General features: G+C 38.4%; 2 protein-coding genes across 2 annotated transcripts; both read left to right on the forward strand.

The window, feature by feature from the left end:
* Window positions 1–6361: 6361 nt before the first annotated feature.
* Window positions 6362–12452, forward strand: prr35 (proline rich 35). The gene is made up of 3 exons (XM_038300940.1): window positions 6362–6462; window positions 9791–11330; window positions 11453–12452. The coding sequence occupies exons 2-3, from the start codon at window positions 9952–9954 to the stop codon at window positions 12270–12272; spliced, it is 2199 nt and encodes a 732-aa protein (XP_038156868.1). The 5' UTR covers window positions 6362–6462; window positions 9791–9951; the 3' UTR covers window positions 12273–12452.
* A 2334-nt stretch (window positions 12453–14786) lies between these two features.
* LOC119793814 (toll-like receptor 13) lies at window positions 14787–18697 on the forward strand. The gene is made up of 5 exons (XM_038301088.1): window positions 14787–15554; window positions 15639–16201; window positions 16278–16425; window positions 16536–16906; window positions 17977–18697. The coding sequence occupies exons 1-5, from the start codon at window positions 14922–14924 to the stop codon at window positions 18557–18559; spliced, it is 2298 nt and encodes a 765-aa protein (XP_038157016.1). The 5' UTR covers window positions 14787–14921; the 3' UTR covers window positions 18560–18697.
* Window positions 18698–22329: the final 3632 nt, after the last annotated feature.

Below are 22329 nucleotides of genomic sequence, written 5' to 3' on the forward strand. Positions count from 1 at the left end.
TTTTTAGATGATTTTTCAACATTTAGATAAAATGATGTGCTGTTTATGCATTAAAAAGCCAATTTAGAAACATGAGAGGAGCATGGACAACTTGTTTTATACTGGAATGATGAGCAGACTTTGACTAGATGTTCAAAAACTTCTGTTTTCTCCGATGTTAAACATTTTTCATGAACTTTAACATTGAATTTTGGAGAAAGAAAGTGAAAAAAACAGGAGCACTTTTTCTTCATAGTGTAATTTTGACGATAGGATTCATCCTCTTAAAAGCTATTTAGAGTGTAGATATTTCTAATTAGATTTCATTTTGTTTCAGATATAGTAATTGAAAACACCTTATTTTGGTTGGATATCTGGGGCATCAATATATTCCTAGGTACCATAAAGAGGGATAGAAATAGCTCATTCCCTTAACATTGAATGTCTTTCTACTTTTTCTTTTTCATTGTCTTTAGTCCAACTGCTTTTAACCCTGTAATGCCAAATGTATCATATTTGATACATATGGTTTCTGAAACGTTTTGCGTTTGACACCTTTTGCATAATTCAATGGTAAAAACTTTGCTCAAAATCCTATTGTACACAATCAGATATACCTGATAACAGAGGGCAGAAGACTGCACAAAAAATAATCTTGATTTATCGCATAGTAATAAATTATTAATATCAAAAATGTATTTCTGTTTTGTCTTTTTACATATTTTGTTAAAAGGCCAAATGACTTTAAACCAAAAAAAAGTAATTTTCTGTTTTGTTTTATCCTTGGATCGGGCTTTAAAGCTACAGTGTGTAATAATTACAGGGATATACAGTCAGAAATGTAATCTATTATACATAACTATGTTATTTATCATCATCTACGAGCTCAGCCTCTTAACCTTAATATTTGCGTTGCCTTAGAATTCGTTATTTATAATTACATAGGAGCGGGTCTCGCAGCCATGGAGGCTGACATCTTTGCGCTACGGCAGCTCAGAGCCAACAAACTAGCGATTGCGAGATCGCCCATTACGCTCGAAAGTAACTACGGCAACTGAACACACAGACTAATGAAATACTATTGGTTAATTATCTATGTAAACAAACCTCATCACTTGAGAAGGTAGGTGATGCGGACGTCGTGGAAGATATTTTGTCCCGTAACGCTCGCCGTACTGTTGGGGGGGAGAAGCGGTGGGGGGGAGATGTTCATGTTGCTGCGGTCTGCAGTCTGGACGTTAGATGTCGCTGAAAATTACACACTGTAGCTTTAAAGGGTTAATGTTCTGTTTTATTTTCCTATATTTTAATCACGCAAAGCACTTTGCATTGCCTTTGTGCTGAATTGTGCTATACAAATAAATTTGCCTTGCCTTGCCTTACCTTACTGAAATGTGTCATATAAATAAACTTGCCTTAGCTTAACAAACCATGATGGTGCCATTGCAATTATTAGAAAATCCCAAAAAAATCAGGAATGAAGGGTAATTTTCCAGAGAGTTAATAGCTGTTTGTGTGACACTTTAAATATGGAAATGCTGCTCTGCTGATTGAAAAGCAACAGTTTCATTGTTCTGTTATCGATGGAGTGTAGGCTATTTAAAAACGCACAGATTATCTAACCGATCTGCTGTTCATCAGCTTGTAAAAATTCGTATTTTTTAGAAGGTTGTAAGAATGATCAGCTTTTTGGAGAAACAGTGTACCGAAGCTCCAGCACTGATGGCTGTAGAAGAAGCTGAAGGAAGTTATCAAAAGCACAAGGTTGTTCTGTGACTGCAGTAGCTATGCTTAACGTTAAGAGTTTTTCTTCTTTGAAAGTAGGGAAAATAGAGGAGGAGGTGGTGAATAATTAATAGTGGCTGAGAGCGATATGAGTTTAGTTAATGTGCCCAGCAGCGTAGGCTAAGAGAGGAGCTGTTAGCTATTCTACCCCAGGCTTTAAACTCAGGCAGTGCAAAAAGGCTGAGGGCTCATCCAGGGTCTGTGGTTGTTTTCAGTCATTCATCTCTCCATTCCTTCACCCATGCACAGGTCTTTTCACACAATACAGTCCGTCTTGTCAAGTGGTGGGAGCAAGTTTGTTCTAAATGTTTCTCCTCATTTGCATGGTTTTGGTTGTGTGTACGTTTTGGAGGCATCTGCACAGCTGGATCTTGCTGGTAGCGATGCTGTTGCAGCCCTCAGGTTCCTTTCTCTGAGTGGTAATAGAGTGCTCCTGTCAGCCTCCCAGATGCTGCTCCATAAGGATGCTCCACTCGCCGGGAGAGTTTTGTGTTGGTGGTGAAAGTCTCAGCTTCATCACAGCTCCTCTTTCTGCCTCTGAAGGTAAACAGGGCAGCTTAAAGAAGTCTGCAAAAAAATCTAACCTTTCATTTTAGGACAGCAAGACAAAACAAAATCCATAGTTTGATATAATATTCTACTCGTGTCACACTTTCTTCCAACATTGACATTGACTTTCAAATGAACACAATTCAAAATTGTTTGTTTCATGTGTTCATTTCTTAAAGTTGGTAATTTAGGAGAGGAACATTTAACAAGCAACCAACAACTTCTTCTTCCCTTGGATATTAAAATCGAGATCCATGGTCATTTTTTTAACATGTGTGCAGGATAAGTTCAATATTAAAAACAACGTTAACTTCTTTCTTGTTGAGATTTGTGTCTGTGTTACAGGAGGGAGAGGAAAGGGTGTCGGCCGTGCATTTGTTTTGTGATGTAGCACAGAACTGGGGGTATTTAGCTGAAGCAAAGAGGCATTGTCATATAGATATCAGTGCATACCTTATGTAACTGTATTTTTACACCATTTGTTCTTTGCTAATTTTCAAATTGGAAAATCATTAGAACATTTCAGGTAATGGTATGGTGTTGCTTTTCATAAAGACATAGTTATAAAATCTTCTTTTCTTTCCTAAAGTTGCCCAAATCAAGTCAGAGCAAAAACAAAGAATGTTAAAAATACCCAACTTCTAGAACACGGCTCAAAAAGGAGCAAAGTTTGTCACCCCCACTATGAAGAAGATACCTAAAGGAGGCAAGAAAAAAATAATCTGAAGCTCAGAGTTAAAGATCTGCTCCGAAGAATGGCATCATGGTGTCATCAAGTCTCCATTCAGACTAATTTCCTTTTCTCTTTTACTTTTTCTCTTCTGCCCTCATTTCCAGCCCCAACCCCTTTTGTTTTTAATAACAGAACAATTGCAATAGAAAACAAAAAGCAAAAATCTATGAATACTTTAAAGCATAATATTTATATATTAAAAAGAGCCTTATATCCACAGAGCTTGTCTTGGCAAAGCAAATCTGCTTGTTAAACTATTCGGCAGCCAGATCTCTGTTTTGCTGCAATGATACTGGACAGGACACTTAAAAAAAGATATAAAAGAAAGTCTGTATTAGATGTTGGATATACCGGGAGGAATGCTGCATGATAAAACCATTTCTGTCTCCCCTATAAAAACTGTAAATGTGGTGATTTTATTAAGCTCCCCCGGGATTTTAAATGCAACCATTAAATTTGGTTAGGCTGCAACAAAAAGTAAAAAAAAAAAAAGTACGTCTTTCCCAGTGACTTTAAGCACTTTGTTTTTAGTTTTAAAACCAATGGACCCTCTTCACAGAAGATATTTTTAAATATATCTTAAGAGAGCAGTGATCCTATGAGAAGAGGGTGATGGGCTACACCTCTGACATTTTACTTATGTTACTAAAAGACTACTCTGCAATAACCCTGTATTTACTTATATATTTCCCAAACCTGCAACTGCACTGTTTACACTTTGCACAATACTGTATTTGCACTCCAATAGATCATACCTCATAAGATCCCTCTATTGTATATAAGACACCTTAAATCTCTATTATTTTGTTTTTATACATTATATATATATATAGTGTGTAAAAACAAAATTATATATGTACCCTTGCATTCGGTTAGGATGAAAGGGATAGTTACATGATTACACTTCCTATTGCATTTAATCTAAATATATGCACTAGTTTGTTTGAATTATTTCATATCTCAGGGGTCACTTCTTGTTTTTTTTGTTTTCTGTGAAAGTGTTCTCCACTTGGAGACATCATTCAAAAGAAAGTAAGTATTTTCTTATTTTAGTTGTTACCCATCATCTTTGATTAAACCATGAAACAAAAGGTTGAGGTTTATGTAACACATTGGGCTCCCTTAACATTGTTGGTTTGTTTTCACATTTCAATTAACTGTTAATTATTACAATTACTTAATGTTTGGTTATGGAAAGATGAAAATACAAACTTTAAATGAAAAAGTTTATTCAGTTTCTAGCATAAAATAAGAAACTTTATATAACCAGCCCAATTTGGACCCATTCAAATGCTCCTTACTTTTACTTTCTGAAGCTAAATAGGCCTTAAAAAGAGATTATCTGGGCGTGCAGGTGACATAGTGGTTAGTGTGCACGACCCATGTTTGGAGGATTTAGTCCTCAACGCAGCTGACCCGGGTTCAGTTCCGACCTGTGGTCACTTGCTGCATATCTCTCCCCCTCTCTCATACCACCTTTACTGTCAAAAAAACGGGCCACTTGTGCCGTAAGAACAAAAAAATAGATTAAATAATTTTGTAAAACATAAAATTTTCTCTTATGAAACAATATTACCTTAGGACAAATGGTAATACTTGCCGTATATGTATTACTGCAGTAAATTCAATTGTTGCTTGTATGATATAATATAAATGATGTGTTTTAACAGAGGGATGCAAGAGTGTTTTTTTTGGTTAATGAATAAAAGGAGGAAGGTATGTTATTGTAGTAAAAACAACTTTTTAAAACATTAACGCAGTTCTTTCACTCTTATCTGCCCGGTTTTGGATTTGTCATTTAAAGGGGTTGTGTTGAATGTTAGGATTTAGCTGCAATTTGAACAGTCGAGCCGATGATCTGTAGGCTCAGACCAAACAAGCATGTGCAGAAGTTTAAAGACAACAGGAGAAACTGAGTTTGTCTTCCAAGTGCTTATGGAGGGACAGAAAAAGGAGAATAGAAAAGATAAACTGACATCAGCCATGTGCCGTAAGAAGCTGTAGATCTTCCCCTTTTTTCCCAGCATCTCCTCCTCTGTACAGCCTCCTCGTGTCACAGTGTACTCCTGTCATTCCCTCTGACTTGCTAGACATCCTCTTCCCCTGCTGTCACATTTAGCACAGATGGTTAGGCTCTATGGAGTGGCCTGTCAGTCTCCATTTAGCTGCTTCTGAGTGACAGCGGTGGCTCATGAAGGGCCCCGGCCCACGGAAACCAGCGGAGATCCTCCAAACAAAAGAGAAAGATTAAGAGAGCAGATTTGTCTGAAGAACAGAAAATAATGAGGGTTAAAAAGGAACAAAACTGAGTGTCCTGAAGACACGTGAGTCATCCTCCGCTTTTTGAATTTTAAAGAATACTAGATGTTTTAAATCAGGATAAAAAAGTTTCACCTCTGGCTTTAAAACATACCTGTCACATAAATGTGGGATTAAATGTTGGGTCTGCAACACGGAGGGATAGTTTAAATGCACTTTATAACCCAGAAGAGAGCAGAACATCAAACTTTATTGCTTTTCTACAATTCTTTCATTTTGTTAAAAGTCCTTAATGTCTACCGTCCATTTTATAAAACTAAGGTGTCCACACAAGAAAGAAATCAGAAATCCTATATGTTGATTTACTTAATAATATGTAACAGATTCATTGTAATTGTCTATATATTTTTACAAAACTGAACATAACATAAAGATTAATAATTTACCTTTGGGGATAATAAAGTATTTTTTTAATTGAATGGAAAAAAATATAAATTCAAATAAAAGAAATATATTTACTTTGTCTAATTTTCAGATTTCTTTTAACAGCAAAGGTTAAAAAAATGTTTTCTACTAGCAGAAAAAAATATAAATTCAGAAAATTCCAATAAAACAAGAAACCTGTAAATGTTATTATTATAATTTTCTTATATATCTTACATATTTATTGATTTCGAGGAGCTCTAGGTCATTTCACTAATATTGGAAAAAAAATTGCTCTGAAAGCGTAATTCTAATGTCATAAATCAGTTAACAGGATAAAATGGGAGAAAATGCCTTCAAATCTGCCTTTTGCTTTCTAGTCTAAACAATGCAAAGCAAACTGTGTCTTGCAAACCACAGTTAAACAAACATTCCTACAGTAATCTCTGTTTTTACCAAGAAGCATTACTAACCTAACCTTTGCCAATAATCTGTAAGCTGGTATTTTGCATCTGGGCTGCTACTGTAGGTATAGACCACATTGGAGGATCCAGTGGGGGGCTGCAGGGAGGAGAGGGGGAGCTGCTGTATTGTAGCGCCTCAGGGCAGCGCTCCAAGTCAATATATATCTCAACACTCGCTCCTGCGCTCCCATTTGAGCGGGACGTGCTTCCCTGCTGCTACTGCTGCCGCTGCAGAAAAGTGACAGACAGCCACACCAGGAGCCTCTCTAGGTATGAATGAAAACATTTCTATATGCACTATATGCAGGTTTGAGGAATGCAGGCAGACTGATTTGTTTTGAACTAATATATTTAAAAGAAAGGTAAAGAAAAGGCCTGACATGTTTTTCTCTACAGGATCTTTAAGCAGCTTTATTTTCTCATTTATGTTTTGCAGTATTATTTTTTCTTTCATTGTAAAATTCAAAATAACTTAATCTAATGTAACATAATTGTAATGAAAAAAAAAGATTTATTTAGATATTATAATTTGTTTAACCCAGATTTTTTTAAGTATTTGATAATATCTCAGAAGATCTATTTATATGTTGCCTTTTTAAGAGACTTAAATGTAACTAAATAGTTTTTAAACACTTTAAACTCATGGGATGTTGTGTGTTTTTGAAATTTCAGGGGCAAAAACATACCTTATTTTATAGGGATAAACAAACAATAATTTCACATTTTACAAATTTGTAAATATTAGATATAAAGAAACCACCTCAGTCTTTATTTAATTTTTAATTTCAAATCTAATCTCGTTTAGATCCCTTCTAACCGTGGTTGCTCTGGCATGTAACCTGTCAAAGCTTTTAGTGTAGTCAACCTTCTTAATTGCAACGATAGATGTTCAAGCGGCTGGGCTTGTTTGATCCCATCCCTAAAAGCTTAAAACAAGACCGCAGGGTTTGGTTACAGAGTGTCAGGGGGGAGGAGGAGAGGCTTTTGCAGCGGCCAGGAGAGAGGGCGAAATACAGTAAAAATTATTTTTATTGATTGGCTCGTAGTTGCAGCTGTTAGACTCCATTATGAGCATAAAGCTCAGGTCAGAGCCCTGAGGGGAACAAGTGAGCCAATCAAACGGGCCAGTACTGAGGGTCCGGTTGGGAGGACAGTCTGACATAATGTGTTAAACTCCTCACCCTGTTTCTCACCATCATCCTCGACACGTTGGGTCGCTCTTCCATAAAACTGACCATCCATCTCCTGTGCTCGCCTCACTGGGTTCTATCTCCAAAACTATGCTGTATATGAATAAATGAAGCAGAAAAAAATATATTTTTTAATCTATTTAGTTTAATGTCGACTTGAAACATAAAAAAATATATACTTTCATCTCTAAATGGCCTAAAGAAAGATTTTACTGTTGAGGAGAAGCTGCCTCCTCCCTAATTCATTGTAGGCTTCAGCTAACGGCTTGGCTTACAGTATAAAGATAAAGTAATTAAACAATTAAAAAATATATTTCATCCATTTCAAAATAATTAGATTAGAAATGAACCTATCAGGCTTTTCCCGGTCAACACCAACTTTCTGTTGTCCTTCAGGGTCTGAGCAGCTGATTCTGTATTTGAATGATTTATATTATATGGTTTGTTTCCCAATTAAACGAAAGAAGGAAAAGTTAGAGCTTCATTGGTATGGAAAGTAGTTTTAAATTATACAGAAAATTAAAGAATTACAGCACTATCCTTATATTTATGAATCTCTAAACTCTTTTTTAGTTAACTTGTTATTTGCTGATGTCTCAAACTGGTTTTGATTATTTATCATTTATCAGTGTTTTAGATATTTTTATAATTTTATTTACATATTCCATATTATATGTTTCATGTTGCACAATTGTACCAAAAAAAACTCCTAGTTTGTGAACTCCTTCACTAACAATGGCAATAAACCTGATTCTGATTCTGATCAATATTTTTCTGCTAAACCACTATCAAAATAGATTCCTGAAAAATCGTCCGGTTCGGTCACAACTCGTAGGTGCATCTCTAATTAAGATAAAAGGATATGAAAAAGACGTTAAATGATCACCAATAAGGTCCTTAGCTGAGGAAACGAGACATGAGAAAAAAGGAGGAAATTAAAAGAAGACATAAGTGGAACAAAAGTAACTATATGCAAGCATTTTTTATAGATACCATCAATCGGAATATTATTCTCACCCTTTGACATATTCATCTTTAGAGTCTGTAAAATGTAAATTTTAATCTAAAAAAGGAGTTAAATTTTATGCAATAGAGAGGAGCCCTTATAATTCAAAATTTGTATGAATTTTTCCTTAATAAATATAGACCTAACTATGAATCATTAAAAAACAAAACTGTGGAAACTTGCAAAAGCTGGACTGATGTATCTATGTACCTATATTTTTGATCATTATTTATAAAATGTAAATTTGAATCCTCTTTTAACGTTAATTTTCTTTTGAGATTTTGAACTGTATGGAAGCGGTTCAGATTTTAAATAATAAAAGTAAGGTAAGATCTGTAAATCCAATCGTGTTAATTTGGGCATTTAACAGAGATTTAAAAGGTAAAGTTTGTGACCAGATGCCAAGAACATTTTAACCTTTAATTCTTCTGCTATTTATGATCCAATCTAACCGAGGAAGCAAAGTGTTCAGGCCAAGCAGTTGGACTTATTCTCCACATCCTGACCCAGATCTCGGTCCTGGCACTAATGAGGCCCTTTAGGCATGATGCCAGGCTCTCTCATTAGGAATCCAGCCTCAGACCCCCAACTTCTCCTACCAGCTCTACACCATCCTGAGCATGAAGTTGCCTGTAGCCGCCCTCTGAGGGTCTAACCTCGCCTTGCTGAACAGGTGCAGGGTCCTCTGTGATAGCTCAGTTAGGCCCCCCTTCCTGGGGCCCTCCTACTGCCTAGTGCTGCATCGGAGCTAATGAATAGTGGCAGATACAGTGACAGAGGGGCAGCACTGGCCTCCCTGCAGTTATGTTAGTGGCAACCCTCATCTCAGGTTGAGATGGTGGTGGGTAATATATATATTACAATTATTAGTACAATCACGCTGCAAAAACTTAGATTAGATTAGATGAGCTTTATTGATCTCACAGCGGAGAAATTCACTCGTCACATGTTGGCATTGAAGTTACAGAAGGTGCAAACAGGGAGGAAAAAGATGCATTAAGAATAAGCAATATATATACAGTATATAGTACAGGTATATACAGTATATCAAGATAGAAACGATCTAGAAATAAAAAGATTTTAAAAAATAAATCAAAAATTAAGGGTATTTACCCTTAATTTGAGCAGGTAAATAAGATGATTAGCCACTGGAATGAGGATTTTTACTCTTAAAATAAGCTAATATGCGCTTGAAATCAGCCAATGCAATTATTTTTTCTTGTTTTAAATGTAAATTGTTCTCTTCCATTGGCAAAGTGTCTCACTTCCCTCCTCGTTTCAAGAAATTACTTATTTTGATTTCCATTTTTTCCAGTGCAATATACACACAACTTTATTTAAAATAATGTCTTTAATTAATTTGCAGCATCCCTTATGAATTTGTCCTCTTTTTGCTTCACAGGAATAACGGCAAGTTTAACAAAAGGATCCTTTTTTTTTATCCCACAAGTTTGAACCAAAACCTGCAGCAAATGAAATGCATTATAGCACAAAAACAACGTTTCTAGATTTGCTTGAATACATTTAGTTGTTTTGGACCTACGCTTGAAATAATCTTTAATCATGTCAAAGGATGAAGCTTGCAAAGTCACATCAGCTGGCAAACACAAAGAGCGAAAACCAAAGAAGCCACATTACATCCCCCGACCATGGGGCAAACCCTATAACTACAAATGCTTTCAGTGCCCCTTCACCTGCATGGAGAAATCCCATCTGTACAACCACATGAAGTACAGTCTCTGCAAGAACTCACTTTCTCTGCTCATCGAGTCAGATTGGCCATACAAGAAGGGCAACATCCTGCATCCAGATCAATTGCGACCCTTTCAGCAAGCGCATGGTCTGCATACTACAGGGAAAGATGAACTAGAGCAAGTAACACAGACCGACGAGAAGCAGGGGCAACATAGGTCAGAGGAGGAGGACAGTGAGGGCAGAGAAACTCGGGGAGAAGGGGATGAAGAAGATGGAGGGCGACTGGACCGGGCAGAAGTTACTGGAATGGTCAAACCAAGCTCCAACAACAGGAGAGTAGAGTCTCCAGAGGTCACAGCCAAAAGGAGCAAACAGCCAGAGTCAGAGTTGCTGATGGCTGACATGCTTTCTTTTGAAGACCAGCTGTTACGAGCCCGATCTGCCGAGCTAGAGGCCCAGCTAAGACACTATAAGCTGCCAAAGACATGTCTAACAAGTCCTGCGCTCCTGTCGGAGCAGTGGCGGCTGTTTGCATCCAGCAACGCTAAAACTAAAGAAGAAGGTGCTCAGCCACGAGTGAACGGCTCAATCCCCTGTTACCCTCCCCCACCCAACCTGGTGGACTACCAGGATCCCAGCGGACTCAACTTGTCTGTGTTAGGAGTAGGTTATCCAATTAGCCCAAGCCTGTTCTCCTACATGAACTCAGCGATTCCGGCTGCAGCTTCCGGTGTTGCCGCACAGACCCACGCACAGTTCGCCCAGCTTCCCTTCCTGGCATCAGCTGCTCAGCTGATGCACCCGGCATCCAGCTCCAATCCTGACAGAGCCCTTATTCCCCCTCGTCTCTATTACCCCTTTCTGTGTGAGCACACTTTTGGACCAGTGAGCACCCAGGCTGATGCCAGCAAATCTCTAAAACACCCATCAAGTGGTGCAGATGCAAGCTCTGGATTCCAGCCTAAAGTAGGTCTGTGGAAAGTTCCTGCTTTGAGGGCAGGAAACACAATGTCCCCTGCTGGCTGGTTGTCACCTCAAAGAGGCTCACCTGATGAGGGCTACAGAGTGGGGGATAAAATACAAGCTGCAGCTAAGGAAGGCAAAGCTACCAGTGGTCTGAAGAGGACAGGAGGTCCCCTGAGAGGCCATGAAGCGCCTGTAGAGAAGAAACAAGCAATGGGTTTCACTTTGGACCTTTTAAGGAGCATTCAGACTGCATCAGCGGAGAAACTTCTTCTAAAAAGCAGGTAGAGTTTATCAGAAATATATTTAGCTTCTTTTTCAAATGTAAATGTTAAACTATGATTTTATTTTTTTAACTTCCTAGGGTTTCCAGAGTAAAGCTCATTGTTTTTTGTTTTTTCTTTAGTTTACAAGATGCTCAGCTTCAGAACCGTCGAGATGACCACTTGTTTGACAAGTCTCTCATCAGTCCCAACAACGAAACGGTCTCTTTATCCGCTGCTGCTGAAGCCACCAGCCAAGACTCTGCTGCGTCCAGGGCGCTCGAAGAAGGTGCTTCAGAGTCCGTGGCCGCTCTCCTCACTGATCTCTCCAAGGCTCTGCAAGAATATCAGGAGGCAGAGCGCAAAATCTCCCACCTGGAAAACGAGGACCATCCTGCCCAGCAGCACCTATGGGAGCACCTGAACAAAATCCGCAATGAGTTGTCGCACATTCACCAGGCTCTGGAGCGCACAGCCAGCCAAAGCGACGGACCTCTTGACCTGTCAGTGAAGAGGGAGTCGATGGAGTCGCCTTGTGAGCAAACTATGAGAGAAGATGGCAAACATAAGGCAAGCACTAGAGAGACGGAAGAGGAGGATGAGGAGGTGGAGGAGAATGAGGGGGAGAAGGAAGAGGAGGAAGAGAGCGAGAGGAGGCTGATGAAGGCTTCGCTGGAGAAGCGTAAGCAGTCATTAGACATGCTGATCAAGATGAGTCAGTCATCGGTCGTGAACAGTGAAGCCTTGCCTCCGAGCGGCCTAGGCCTGAGGTCAGCTGAGGCCTTGTGGCCGAGCAGAACCACAAAGTGTGAAGCGGATTCTAGCGTTCTTGTCTGCCCCGATGGCCGATCAGCCGTGTTTACTGACATACCTTCCTCCATCCAACCTCCACAGAGACCCTCATCCCTCCAGCGACTGGAAACCCAGTGTCCTCCAAGTCCTCTCACTACCCTGGAAAGCTAAACTTAAATCTACCGCACCTACTCCTGCATTTGTTGTTTTCTTTAGATCAATTTGTCCTTCAACAATCATGCTGAGAGACAATCTTGTAAATGAATATGTATAATACTGTAAATTAAATAAATGATCTGTTTGTTTCTTCATTTAATTTCATGTATATTAAATGTATTATACAATATAAAACCATGAGAATCAGTCCTTTTAATTAAACTGAGGCAAAAAAGCTTGGTTTATTAGTAAAGCTGGATCAAAATTCTCCAAATAATAATTTAAGGCTGTACACAAATGAATGCATGTGTATACTTTGGGAGGATAAAACAATAAAGAAGTTCTTCACACAATTTTTATTAACAAGAAAGACAAACATCCAACATGGCAGAACACCTTTAGCTGTAGGTTTACAGGTTGGCTGTGATAAAGGTGAAGCAGCTCCTACAGCCAAACCATCAGAAGTGTGGTTAACCTGTGCTTCCCCTGCTGAAGGTCGAAGATCCCCCCAGGGCCTAAGGCCGGGGGCCCCTCATTCACCAAACCTAAAGCTTTCTGACTGCTGTTAGGAGGAGAGCGGGGCCTGCCCACCTTACATCCTCAGGCCCCTTCACCAACATCACCTTCAGATCATAGAAGAAAAAAAGGTCAGCTGTCAGGACCAGAAGAGACACCAGCGGATACTTAAGTTGAAATGATCAGGGAACTGTGTGAATACTCTATTTTACTTACGTTATTCCCATCTTCAACATGTAATTGTACAAAATAAGAGCAAAATGATAACAAATGATCGATTAAATACTTTGACGTGCATGTCCCTGCAACATCTTTACATTCCGTCACATTGCTATCTGAAATGAAAATAAAACATTTCCTTTTAGAAATTTTATTAATAAAATGTGAAAAGGGTGACGTGTAGTTTCATACGTTTGATATAAGTTAGCCGCTGTATTTCTGGCTGTTTGTCCAGCTGGCAGTTGAAGCTCAAACCAGGCTCATGTTTTTGCAGCTTTCCTTCCAGTTATCCTGGATTTAGCCCCATTTATCTTCCACTTTGGCCTGTTTCCTGTCCAATCATGCATGTTAGGTTCAGCTTTAGTCTCATCAAATCAGGATACTTCTTCCATATGTCTGCTTGATCCCCCTACTTGGCTTGCCGCTCTGCCATTAAGGCGTATGTATGAGGTATATGACCAACATTTGTCGAAACATCTGTGGAAAGGACAGCTCCTCCACAGCTACCATGGGGCTCTTAAATGCTCTTGACCGGTAAGGTGGAGGGACTCCCACGTCTTGGTCTAATTCTATTTTTCTTTTTTTTCTTTTTTTATGTAGATTTAAAAACCACAATGGGAGGAACAAACATATATTTCTGGTGAAACTACTTCTGCGGCATCAGAACCCCCCCCTGTTTCTTCTTTAAAGCAGTTTCTGGTGCTGCACCACTTCAGAAAAACTTCTTTGGTTTACAGAAGCAGTGATGCAATGATTAGGACTTGGCTTTTTAAAGACCTCTCAGATCCCTTTGCCTCTTTTTGAAAATGTGTTTGCTTCATGCTCAGAAACGATGCTGATGGCTCACCTATATAGATAAACCTCAGGTAGGTTTTGTTGTTTCGCTGGTGATTTTTAACCAACACTGTGCTTAGGAGAGATAAACTAAGAGGAAACATTTAACATACCAAAGTAGCACAAATAAGTGTCTATTAACAGAAGTGTGAATGCTATAAGATTGAAGAAGCACATTGCACCTCATAAAAAAGAGGATGTGACATGCTTTCAAAATAAGCATCAGTCTATAGCTATGGTCAGTAGATAAAGGGCAGTTGTGCATTGAACACATAAGAAGAAAGGTAAGTTCAAATGAATTCCCTATTATTTGATTAATTGATTCCCAACTTTCATCAGTTAGGAGACAAATCAAATGTTTTGCATGCTCAGATGCGATATTTGAGAGGTTATAAAAGTGTGTTGTCTTATTTTTTAATAGCAACAGACAGTATCCATTTTCTTGTATTTTATTATTAGACTAATTTTCATATAGATGCTAAAAAAATAAACTTCTTTGTTCAAATACAAGCATTTTGCGGTTAAATTCAATGATTTTTTTTTCATATATTCACATTATTATTAATTTCATTACATGTCTTTGCTGTGATTTAGAGGATTATACATCTTTATGATTATATATAAAAGATGTAAGAATATACATCTTGACTAATAGGTTATATAAATCAAACATAAAATACCATATATGATATAACTGATATTTTAGAAACAAGAAGGGATTGCTTTAGATTGTTCTCTCATTAAGAAAAAGCAGACTTTTGTTTACATTCGTACATGAATTATATTCGTGTCTCATGAAAGAGTTATTTCTACCTCCCTCTTGATGAAACCCTCCCCCCAAACTCTGTATCTTTAGATCTTTTCAACCTGACTGGTGCCGTCTGATAAAAGAAGCTGTGACTCACGATACAGAGATGGTCGGGGGGTTCTGCTTCTGCTTCACTTCCCCTCCTACACTGCGTTCGGCTTCATGAGCTGCTCTCAGAATTTTGCAGATTCGCATTGCATGTGGTGCGATAACCGCAAGATTGTGAACATCTCTGCTGTGGTGAGAATGTTCCCTGAAAATATAACTTTATTAGCTTTTCCAAAAACATGATCAGAGTCGTCCCACCTGGAACATTTAGTCGTTTTGCTGGACTCAAACATCTAGACCTGAGTCAAAATAAACTAGCATTTCTGAAAGGTGAAGAATTCAAAGGACTTCATCTCCTGCAGTTTCTCAACCTCACCGGCAACAACATGTCACTCATCCATTCGAACGCATTTGAAGGACTCACCGGTCTGAAAGTCCTTCTTCTGAGCAGAAACAGCCTTTCAGACGTCTCTGGCCTTCTCTTTCATTTCTTTCCTGCCATTGAAAGCATCGATCTGTCACTCAACAAGTTAAAGTCTTTCAGCTGTGAAGAGTGTGGAGGCTCCCTGTCTCTAAAATACTTGAATCTCTCAGTAAACAACATCCAGAAGGTAAATGTGAGATGTTTTCCAGCTCTGAAATACATCAAACTGTCCAACAATACACAACTGGAGCTGCAGCCAGATGCTTTTAACTCAAATCGGCAGCTGAGGACTCTGCTCCTTCAGTCGGTCGGGGTAGAAAGTCTAATGGGACTTTCTGCACAGACGAGGGGAGATCTCATTCACATATCATTTTCTATGTTTGCTGAGAATTCTTCGTGGACAATCTGTGATGTGCTGAGACAGATGGAAAACGTCACCAAAGTAGAGGTAGAGTAGCAATTCATTACTACTTTTTATTTACTTCTGGGTTTAAATCATTTAAGTCGTTTTTATGAATTTACTTTTACACAGGTTGACCTAAAAGGATCCAAGTTACCTGAGAGTAACACCAGCCTTCTGGACTGCCCCACTCCTACCATGCTTATAATTCTGCAAGCACAGTTGGGGAATGTGGATCGTTTGTCTTCGGAAAAGAGTAACACAAGCAAACTTTATCTCATCAACTGTGGTTTAAAGCAGATATCAAATGCAACGTTTCAGGGTTTCACAGCTCTTAAAACACTTTACCTAAACCAAAATCATGTTAACATTAAGCGGGACACATTCAGAAGCCTGACTAAGCTGACATTTTTAAGTTTGGACAGGAACAGGATTCGGGACACTGACTCCGGTTGGTTTCACTCTCTCAAAGGTCTCACTTGCCTGTCCCTTATGAAAAATGAGATCACTGAGCTGGAGGCGAATGTATTTAATGCTCTAACTAGTCTTGAGCAGCTCTACCTGCAGTTCAACCTGTTAAGATCCCTCAAGAAGAAGACTTTTGGTAATCTGCGCAGGCTAAAGAAGCTGAACCTCAGTTTAAATATAATTTGTTTCATTGAAGTGGGCACCTTCCAGGACCTGACAAACTTAAGGTAATTAAGGCGATTAGCCATATAAATCTGTTTTGTTTCACATCTACTTTCTTCTTACATCATTTTAACCTCACAGATACCTTGACCTTAGTGGGAACCGAATCAGGAGGGTGACACCATTTATTCTGTCTGGCCTTCAAAAACTGACTGCGCTTGTTCTGTATAACAATCGTCTCGAATTCAGATCCTACGAATTTCCATTTGAGTCCCTAACTTCTCTGAGGGTAAATGTTAAAGTTTTATCTCTTCTCTTAAAAATAAAACCTAAATTAGGTGAGGATTGCACTTAATATCCCTGCATGTCTGTTGTTTGTATGTGATTTCTGTCTTATAGTTTCTAGAAATGAGATACCAGGGACCTGGAGGTTATGGCATTGGTGACATTGGACCACATTTCTTCAAGGGTCTACAGAACCTTACATGCATAAACATCGGAAACAGTGTCAAGATGAATATACATCCCGACGCATTTACTCCTCTGATCAGTTTGAAGATCTTGTTCATAGATGGAGTGGTTTTAAAAGAGACCAACCTATCTGCAGTGCTGTCGCCCCTAAAGGGCCTTTCAAAGCTGATGCTGCACAGGGCAGACCTCGACTCCCTACCAGCAAACCTCCTGCCTCCGAATAATTCACTGAAGGTTCTCAAAGTTTCTTCAAACCACATCCGTACATTAAACAAGGAAATGCTGAGTAATATACCAAGGTAATGGAAGGGCTAATGGAAAGTTGAGTTTATTTTTAACAGCTTTTAAAGAAGCAGAAAATGAGAAGAAGTTTGTTCCTCTTATATTTTTTTCAAATGAGCTGGCAGTTCTCATAAGCTAAATAACTAAGGTCCTAAATTTAAATCAGCAGTTTTGTGTATCAGCAGAGAAAACAAAACAAAAACAATAGAATGAAAACAGGCCTGAGGTACACCTGTCCTATGTTTGATGAAGCATGAGTTGCTGGATATAATCATTCCCTTCTGTCTTGCTGCCAGGAACTATAGATGAGCTGAACTTTAAGTTGCCCACATAAGATACTAACCATGAAACTCCTCTTGAGGAGGAATTTGGGCAGTTTTTATCCAATCACACCTTTAGTGGTGACCTTGTCTATGGTAAATGGTCTGTACTTATATAGCGCCTTTATTCAAGTTAGGAGACTTGACCAAAGCGCTTTACACTACATTCATTCACCCATTCACACACTCACTCACACACTGATGGTGGCTAGCTACATTGTAGCCACAGCTGCCCTGGGGCTCACTGACAGAAGCGGGGCTGCCGTACACTGGCGCCACCGGGCCCTCTGACCACCATCAGTAGATATTGCAGGTTAAGTGTCTTGCCCAAGGACACAACGACACTGAAAGTCGGAGTCAGGGCTTGAACCGTCAACCCTTCTATTTCAGGGCAAACTCCTACATCCAACGCCACTTGTCTAACCAATATGGGTATCCATAAACAGCACTCCCAAACAGGACAGGGCAACCTCCTCCAGGAAGTTAATCTGAACCGCAAGCAACAACAACTTAAAACGTTCTATTATTCCACACAGCCTCCATAAAAAATTAATTCAGCTTATGACATTGTTTCCTTATTTTCCTATAGTTAGAACGCCTTATGCCGGAGGTCTTCAACAGGGGGTGCGCGACCCCTAGGGGGTCCACTGAAAGTTTTGGTTGATTAAACTTTTTGTTATATTACCCCCTGCTATTTTTTCCACTAATTCAAATGTCTTTTAATACAGAATATGAATTCAATACACTGAAGTAAATGGATAAATGGCTTATGCTATTGGCCTTTTTTTGGCTTTCAGTGTCGTTGTTTCCTTGGACAAAACACTAATGGCCAAAGCAAAACTTAGAGGAAGAAAAAGAGGTGCAGGGGTTAGATTTCAGTATGATGCATTCATCTCTTACAGCTCCAAAGATGAGGACTGGGTGATGAAACAGCTGGTGCCTAATTTGGAGAAACCGGCTGCTGGTGCAGCAAAACTCAGGCTGTGCCTGCATCACAGAGACTTCCGCCCCGGTGCTGCGGTCCTGGAGAACATCGAGGCTGCAATCTATGGATCTCGACACACCATCTGCGTGGTGAGCCATTCATACCTGCAAAGTGAGTGGTGCTCTGTGGAGTTTCAGCTTGCCAGTCTGAGGCTTCTGTGTGATGGAAATGATGTCCTTCTGATGGTGTTCCTGGAGGAGATCCCTGAGCACTGCCTGTCCCCCTACACGCGGCTGCGCAGGATTGTGCACAGAAGGACATACCTGCTGTGGCCGGAAAACCCTCTAGAACAGAACGCCTTCTGGGTCAGACTGATGGACGCTTTGAGAGACAGTAAAGGATTGAAGGAGGCAGGAGAGTTTTGAGGAAAGCAAATGGTGGTTTTGGTTGTCGGATAGATCCAAGGATCAACAAATACCCACCTGGAATGAAACTATAGCTGCCTTTCTTGGGGAGAAATTTTTGGAGAGAAAGTGTTTTGGAAATAGATGGTCGACTACAAAATTCAAACATATAGACATTACTTCTGTAGAATCGTAACGCCAAAGTTAATCCACAAATGATATTAGGATTGATTATTATTGTGTTCAAAGAGAGATGCTGCTGCAAAAATCTGCCTTTTTTGTCATTTTTAAACACAAACTAATTATTGGGTAAACAAATGTCTTTTGTATTTAACAGGTAATCGTTATGTGAAATTCCAAATGTCCTTCCTAACCTAAACTCTCCTAATTTCTAAAATTTCTGCATTTTCAAATCCATCATATTTCAGAGAAACAAAAAGTCTGATTAGAGGAATTATTTTGTAATATGCTGCTGAACTACTGGAGGGTTCTCATGCTTGAAGAGGGGCTAAAGAAAAATTATTTTTCTATCCTTTCTGTTGCATTTATCTTTTCTTTTTTCCCTCTTTTCTAATTAAGCTCAGTCCTATTTCCTTGGATCTTTTTCTCCATTTAATTCAGTTTATTTATATAGCGACAATTCACAGCACGTCATGTCAAGGCACTTTACAGAAACAGTTCAACCAGATCATACAGTCAGGTGGATTCAAAGTTTTCTATCTAAGTAAAACCGGTTGATTGGATCGACTCATTGATTTAAAGGTGATCCTTCATTTAGGGAGACAACGTTTAATTCTCCTCTTCTTATGCAAACTATCACATCGAACCAAGGGAGACGATACTCTTCACCAGAGCAGCAACCATGCTTGGTTTTAACAGGGAACACAGCCTCGCTTTGAAAGGTCTGTGACGGCTGGTGGGAGCATGTCTTCACCTGCCACTAAGTGAATTAAAACTTCTGCTTTTGCTGCAATCACTGTCATTAAATCCAGCTTATCAGCATAATTTGCACGACTTTTAGCCTTAAGAGCCATTGCACTGAAATGCACTGGCAAAACGTTAACTGGTGCAAACATTGAAAAACTGCTGTTATTAATATCCAGGTGTACAGATTGGGGATAAACTGTCCTTTACAAAACCTAATAAAAAAACCTACAGAAAGGGTTCAAAGCTTAATTAGGCCTTCATGGCCTTCACTACACCAGAGTAGACAGAAGAAATGGCTGACATGTAAGGCCAAACTGCCCTTCTACCTCAGTTGTTTTTTGTTTCGTGCTACTCGCACACTGTGACTTTTCCGCACTGTCCCCATGTTATTTGGAGTAAGACTTCAACACAAAAAGGACTGAATAAAACTAGAAATTACTACTCAAGTTATACAGCTTTGAAACACAAATCAGGCTGGAGATCAGAGTTTCTGTCCGTCTCAGAGAATTATCTTTGAATTACTTCTCTTGGTCTATAAATTACTGAATGGCTTAGCTCTAAAACATTACAGACTTTCTGTCAGTGTATCTACCACCTCGACCGTTCGGATCTTCTGGTTCTAGTCTACTTCTCCCTAGAACCACAATAAAACACGGTGAAGCAGCGTTATTTTCTATATGCTCAAAAAAGCTGGAATAAACTTCCAGCAAACTTGCTGTAAAAGTTGCTTTGAATCAAGATTAAACCTGTTTGTTTAGAGCAGTCTTTGACTGTGCTTTAACATTTTAGTCAGGTTTCCAGTCAAACCTTTGATATGGTTTCTTGATAATTTTTTATTTTATAAAAATATACAATCCTCTTATTTTAATGTTACGCTTTCATTCTCTTTGTGTTGCCTCAACACTACTGCAATGCACAGTTCTTTTTATTTTATCTCGTGTAAAGTACTTTGAAATGTTTTGCCACTTAAATGTGCTCTATAAATAAACTAACCTTTGTGTCTAAAAGTTAGACGCTGTTGCTTTAAGTGTTTCAGAACATGAGACAAATGTAAATTAAACACAGGTGAATCCAGAGTAGTTTTTAAATAGTTTATTATTAAGGTCTAAGAAAAGACAAAACTTCATGACCCTGTATAAAAAAAGTTATTAGCTCCTTTGTTAAAACATTACTTGCAGGGCTAAACAACAAAAACAGTTCAATTAGAAATAAGGCTGAATACAGCCTTTCAGTCGATAATTATGTCTTTGTTTTTTATTTATTCTTTTTGAAAGGAGGACCAGGGGGAAAAGCCCAAATTAAATACAAAAAATTAAGTTACCCTACTTAAAAAAGTTACATTTTTGTTTAACAAAGAAGAGGCCAGCCCTGATAACTTTTCTTAAAGATTCACTGAAAAAGAAAACCAGCCATTTAAAATCGAATTATTAAAGAGGAATTATAAATTGTATTTATTAATAAATAATTATAATAGTGGAATTTGACATTTTATTTTCAGATCATATTCCTAAATGGATAATTAAAAACCAAAATTCATAAATCTTATTCTACATTTCCTAATCACACATTTAAAAAAAGACTATTATTCAATTTTCAACTTGCATTTTCAAATCTTCTGTAAAATTGTATTTGCTTTTTTTTTCTCGCTCCATTCAACATTTCCGTGACCGTTCTGGTCCTTGAAGATAATTAAACCAATTACAGCTGCTTTTCTTAGTAGTGTCATGATCAAACTGTGGCTCTCTAGCCAATGAGAAAGCTGTTTACAACTGAATATTTCCTGTTTTACGTCACAGAAGCTGAAGCTAAAATCTATCCCAGAAGGCGGCAAAACTTGTGCTTTAAAATGATCTCTAACCTCAGTGGTTGTGGAAGCAAATCAAATGAGAAATACTGATCTTCCTGTGTGAGACATGTAAATCATTTTCTAATTCTTTACAGTGAAAGCAGAGTGATAAACTATCTTCATCCAAACCTTTATTAGGTTTTTATATTAAAAACACTTTTATTGATCAGATATTATCAAACACAGACACCACTTCCAACCCAAGTTGTTTAGTTTTAATGATCATTGGATTTTATGAAAAATATTCAACAAATCCAAATATTTTGATGACATTTTAGCATCTTGCCATTCTTAGAGTAGCCATTAGCTTCATCTTTTATAGACTTCTGTTTGTTTTTAACGCCATTTATGGCTTTGCCCTCTCTTACTTGTCTGAGATTTTAACTTTCCACAATTGTGGCAGAGCTTTACGCTCCTCGGGTCAGCTTCTGCTAGAGGTCCCTAGGTCAAAAGCTTAAAACCCACTTTTTTTAATTTAGCTTTTAATTCTGACTATAATACTGTCTCTTAGATGTCATCTTTCTGTGCACCTCTTGAAGGCTTTTAATGTCCTGCAGCACTGCACCACTACAGCACTTTTAATTGTATCTTGTATGTTTTTATATGTGTTATGTATTGTTTTTATGGCTTTGTTTTAAAGCACTTTGGGTACCATTTGGCTATTGTAAAGGGCTATACAAATAAATTTGATTTGATTTTAATTTGATCTTCCAGGAGATATCAAACCTTATCAAACCTATTTAAACCAAACATCACTTACAAAATAAATAACTATAATGCATTACCACCTGGAAGTCCAAAGATCGTGGCTGATTCTGTAATACATCTCAAATATTCCTTCCTCTGATCTCTGAATATTCACAAGTACAGATGATATAAATCCCAAGAATTAACAAAATCTCTCTTCCTCATTGTTAGGATAGTTTGAAAGAAATAATAAACATCTTACCTCAACTTATCAGTACAAAATATAGTTGCCAAAGAACAGGGAGGTCCTGGTTTCAAATTCCACCCTGCG

The sequence above is a fragment of the Cyprinodon tularosa genome, unplaced genomic scaffold (assembly GCF_016077235.1).
Source record: "Cyprinodon tularosa strain WSP-4 unplaced genomic scaffold, ASM1607723v1 ctg46, whole genome shotgun sequence".
NCBI classification, from domain to species: Eukaryota; Metazoa; Chordata; class Actinopteri; order Cyprinodontiformes; family Cyprinodontidae; genus Cyprinodon; species Cyprinodon tularosa.